This window comes from Chiloscyllium plagiosum, chromosome 15 (assembly GCF_004010195.1).
Source record: "Chiloscyllium plagiosum isolate BGI_BamShark_2017 chromosome 15, ASM401019v2, whole genome shotgun sequence".
Lineage (NCBI taxonomy): Eukaryota > Metazoa > Chordata > Chondrichthyes > Orectolobiformes > Hemiscylliidae > Chiloscyllium > Chiloscyllium plagiosum.
The window spans coordinates 31093663-31098748 of NC_057724.1; the positions used below are offsets into that span (position 1 = coordinate 31093663).

Genomic DNA, 5086 nt, shown 5'->3' on the forward strand with positions numbered 1-5086 from the left:
ACTGGAGCGACTGGGCTTATATACCCTTGAGTTTAGAAGACTGAGAGGGGATATGATTGAGACACATAAGATTATTAAAGGATTGGACACTCTGGAGGCAAGAAACATGTTTCCGCTGATGGGTGAGTGCCGAACCAGAGGACACAGCTTAAAAATACAGGGTAGACCATTTAGGACAGAGATGAGGAGAAGCTTCTTCACTCAGAGAGTGGTGGCTGTGTGAAATGCTCTGCCCCAGAGGACAGTGGAGACCCAGTCTCTGGATTCATTTAAGAAAGAGTTGGATAGAGCTCTCAAGGATTGTGGAATCAAGGGTTATGGAGATAAGGCAGGAACAGGATACTGATTAAGGATGATCAGCTATGATCATATTGAATGGTGGTGCAGGCTCAAAAGGCAGAATGACCTACTCCTGCACCTATTGTCTATTGTCTAATAAAAACAATGGTGTTCACATGCAACCCATCTGTACTAAAGAGGTCTCCAGAGCCAGCCACAGGATTCTAACTGTGCCCACTCCCACCCTAAACTGCTCTATTCTCATATATCTAGGCTCTCTTGCCTATAGTATCGATAATAATGCAGATACTATTATCTCTGCTGTGTTGCTTACCAGATTTTTCCCACAAAATCCATTTATTGTTTAGATGAACTCCTGAAGTTTCTCTGCTGCTCTTAATTGAAGATTTTGACATTTAGCATGAATATATATCTTGTTCTAGATGTGAGTTTGCTTGCTGAGCTGGAAGTTTGGTTTTAGATGTTTCATCACCATACGAGGTAACATCATCAATGAGCCTCCGGTGAAGCGCAGGTGTTATGTCCTGTTTTCTAATTATGTGTTTAAATCTCTTTGGTTTCATGATGTCATTTCCAGTTCTTTTTCTGAGAGGCTAGTAGATGGGGTCCAAATCGATGTGTTTGTTGACAGTTTTCTCTACTGCAACATCCTCTGAGAAAAAGAACCGGAAATGACATCATTGACCCAAAGAAACCTAAACACATAAATAGAAGGTGGGACATCGCTTCACCGGAGGCTCACCGATGTTACCTAATATGTTGACGAAACCGAACCTTCCAGCTCAGCAAGCAAACTCATCATCCAGAACCTCAACCTGAGGTACAAATCTTTTCAAAACTCATTAATGTATACCTTGTCCTTATTCATCCTTCCAAAACATATATACTCACATTTCTCCAATTCAAATTTCACGTAATGCATACTTGCCCATTCTTGAGCTGTATGGTCATGTTGAATTTATATCTCCATCTACACACTTGTGTTTGTTTATGTGTAGTGAAACTGCTACAATAGCATTGTTTTTTTTTAATGTTTATCTGACTTATTTTTCACTATCAGTCATGTTTAATCACTTTCTCCTGCTTACATTATTTTAAATTTATTAGTCAGTACTGTGATCGGTGACTCCTTGTGCAATGCAGTATATAATCATTTTAGTGATTTACATTATTTAATTGCCTAGTATTTACAATATGGACTGTCCATTTATGGACTGACAATTTCCATTTGTCAATATAAACAATAATTGTCCCTTCGTTTGGACAGTTATTGTTTATATTGATAAATGGAAATTGTTCTCATTGTAATAATCCAACTTGCACTATTTTCTCATAATTAAATGATTGAATTATGGACTGTGATCTCAGTATGATGTTCTGTGGTGACACAAATATAAACATTACACCTGAAGTCCTTACCCGGGGGGTCTGTGAGAAGGTTGTGAAGGGTCCACCAGATCGGCATCTTTCAAAGATATTATTTTAGTGAACACTCCAATTAGCTACAATAATTCTGTTGCACTCTTCCTAGAATGTGCTTTCACTAAATTGCATATGGTGAAGCCAGAAAGAAACAAATGAAATAGACTTATTGGTGTTGAAGAACCAGAGACCCCCCTCCTCTCTCTTTCCTCCCCAAGAGCTGTTGGTGACAGTTCAGAGCTGAATCTTTTCTTTACCACACGCAGTACAGTGGAGGTTATCCTGCCACTGTGTTTAAATTGAATAAGGGAAGCAACAGGCTGATGTCATTTGATATCCGTTTCCTTGGGTAATGGACTAAGAATTACCAAGTGTTCGGTCAACATTCAATGACTTAATCTTTGTCTCCATGTGCGGCTGACTTCTGTTTGCTGGTGACACTATTAACAGAGCCAGGTTTAGCATGGGCACTTGATGAAACTGCTTCTGGGAGCTGGGGCCTGCGGCCCTAGCAGTATCATTGATCTAGGGTACAAACAAATATGAAAATTAATACATTTAAAATTGAGAATACACTGTTTTACTTTGGGACATATAAGTATGTGGCTCAGGTGTACTCTGTATTTGGTAATCCATCTATTGGTTTTCTGTTGTGGGATCTTGCTCTGTACGAATTTGCTGCTGATGTTTTAACCAACTGCAGGACCTACTTAGTTCAGAGTCCAAATTTCACTTGAAGTAAAACAACAAGAATAAATATTGGTGTTTCATTGTATAATTTTGTTTTTGTACAGGAAAGGTACTTGTTTCAGTGGGTCCGTGAATTTTTGGTAAAACGGGAAGTCTCAGATGTCTGTGTATTCCTATCTTAGGTCATTACTGTCCATTGTGACTATTTTAAGAGACGTTCTTACTATAAATTTCTTTGTACGTTCATGAAACCACATGTCTGAATGGTGTAATTTCTAATCAGATGTCGTCGAAATTCTGATATCCTAAATTTGATCCCCTCCAACAATTCTGTTATGGTTCATCTGTTACATATAAGTCCTTCAATCTGATTCCCTTCTCCAATTGCATTGCGATCTATGTTTATGTTCATGTGATCTTGTTACTAGGGCTCTGAATGTCGCTATGTGATTGGCATTAGTGCCAATGACGAAATGACAGACGTCTGTATCTGCAGTTCCAGTTGATTCTGATCACATTGTGGGCACAAAAGGCAACAGATGAGGACATTGATTCACTTCTGCAAAAAACACTTCAGTTTACATGGAAAAGGCTGAGGCTTGTTTCAGTGATGACCTCAAGACTGTAAGTCCTAAATATTGCTTATTAATAGCTGTAGTAATAACCCAGTCACTTTAAATAGTTTTAGACTTTCAGAATGCATATCCAACAGCTTCAAGTGCATGATTAGTGGCTGGCTGAATTTTGTAATCGCAACATAACTTGTAACACTTTAGTAACTAAATTTCAAATAAATTCACAAGATATTGAACCTGGATCAGGATGCTTTTGTATTATACATGGTTTTAAGTGTTGTGCTCAAGTATTCCTCTTGCATTTATATAGCAGCAAGATTTAATGTAGTTTTAAGAGTAGTTTATTCCAAGTGAGTGCCTGGAACTAATCTTTATAGATTTGTGCGGGGTTTTGAACTATTTGAAAATCACTGGGGTGTTCTTAATTCGGTATTCTCTGTGGGCTTTATAATTTGTTATGCTTGTTTATTTATACAGTCCAGCTAAATAAGGACAAAAGTAAACACTGTAGTTCTGGAAATCTGAAAATCATAAAAATGTTAGTTCATCTATGCAGTGAGAAATCGAATTAAAGGGTAGAATTATAGTGGAAGATTTCCCATGCTTGTGAGGGGTTGGGGTTTAAAATTTCAAAAGGTTATGACATGTCGGAAACCAACATGATCCTGCTTATTACAGCATATAGGATCTTAGACACGTACAGCACAGAAACATACCCTTCAGTCCAACTAGTCCATGCTGACCAAATATCCTAAATTAATCTAGTCCTGTTTGCCAGGACTTGGCCCATATCATTCTAAACCCTTCCTATTCATATACTCATCCAGATGCCTTTTAAACATTGTAATTGTACCAGCCTCCATCACTTCATCTGGCAGTTCATTCCATACATGCACCACCATCTGCGTGAAAAAGTTGGTCCTTGGGTCCCTTTTACATCTTTCCCCCCTCACCCTAAATCTATGCACTCTAGTTCTGGACTCCCCCACTCCAGGGAAAATACCTTGTCTATTTACCCTATCCATGCTCCTTATGATTTTATAAACCTCTATAAGGTCACCCCTGAGCCTCCATTGCTCCAGGGAAAACATCCCCAGCCTATTCAGTCTCTGCCTATAGCTCAAACCCTCCAACCCTGGCAACATTCTTGTAAATCTTTTCTGAACCCCAGCTTCACAACATCCTTACTAAAGCAGGGAGACCAGAATTGCACACAATATTCCATAAGTGGCCAAAGCAATGTCCTGTATAGCTGCAACATGACCTCTCAACTCCTATACTCAATGCTCTGACCAATAAAGGAAAGCATACCAAATGCCTTCTTCATTGTCCTATCTACATGGGCCTCCACTTTCAAGAAACTATGAGCCTGCACTCCAAGGTCTCTTTGTTCAGCTATGCTCCCTCGGGCCTTAACATTAAATGTCTAAGTCCTGCCATGATTAGCCTTTTTAAGTTAAACTCCACCTGCCACTCCTCGGCCTATTGGCTCATCTTATCAAGTTCCCATTGTACTCTAAGGTAACCTTCTTTCACTGTACAGTACATCTTAAATTTTAGTGTTATCTGCAAACTTACGATCCATAATTGTACCAGCCTCCACAACTTTCTCTGGCAGCTCATTTCCATACGTGTACCACCCTCTGTGTGAAAAAGTTGCCTGTTAGGTCCCTTGCACATTTTTCCCCTCTCACCCTACCTTCACACCCAAATCATTTATATAAATGATGAAAAGCAGTGGACCCAGTACCGATCCTTGTGGCATACAACACTGGTCACAAGTCTCCTGTCTGAAAAGCAACCCTTCACCACCACCCTTTGTCTTCTACCTTCGAGCCAGTTCTATTTCCACATAGCTAGTTCTCCCTGTATTCCAAGTGATCTAAACTTGTTACCAGGTAAAAACAATGACTGCAAATGCTGGAAACCAGATTCTGGATTAGTGGTACTGGAAGAGCACAGCAGTTCAGGCAGCTTCTGAGGAGCAGTAAAATCGACGTTTCGGGCAAAAGCCCTTCATCAGGAATAACAGCAGAGAGCCTGAAGGGTGAAGAGATAAGCTGGAGGAGGGTGGGGGGTGGGGGGGAAATGGCATAGGG

At 39.8% G+C, this 5086-nt stretch overlaps 1 protein-coding gene across 3 annotated transcripts in view; it reads left to right on the top strand.

Annotated features, from left to right (window-relative positions):
• LOC122557198 (multidrug resistance-associated protein 5-like) overlaps nucleotides 1-5086 on the top strand; it is a 188352-nt gene that overhangs the window by 13010 nt on the left and 170256 nt on the right. For all 3 annotated transcript variants that reach the window (XM_043704622.1, XM_043704624.1, XM_043704623.1), the window contains exon 2: nucleotides 2841-3036. In XM_043704622.1, coding sequence (XP_043560557.1) covers nucleotides 2995-3036 — 42 coding nt within the window. In that variant the 5' untranslated portion in view covers nucleotides 2841-2994. The remainder of the gene's footprint in view (nucleotides 1-2840; nucleotides 3037-5086) is intronic.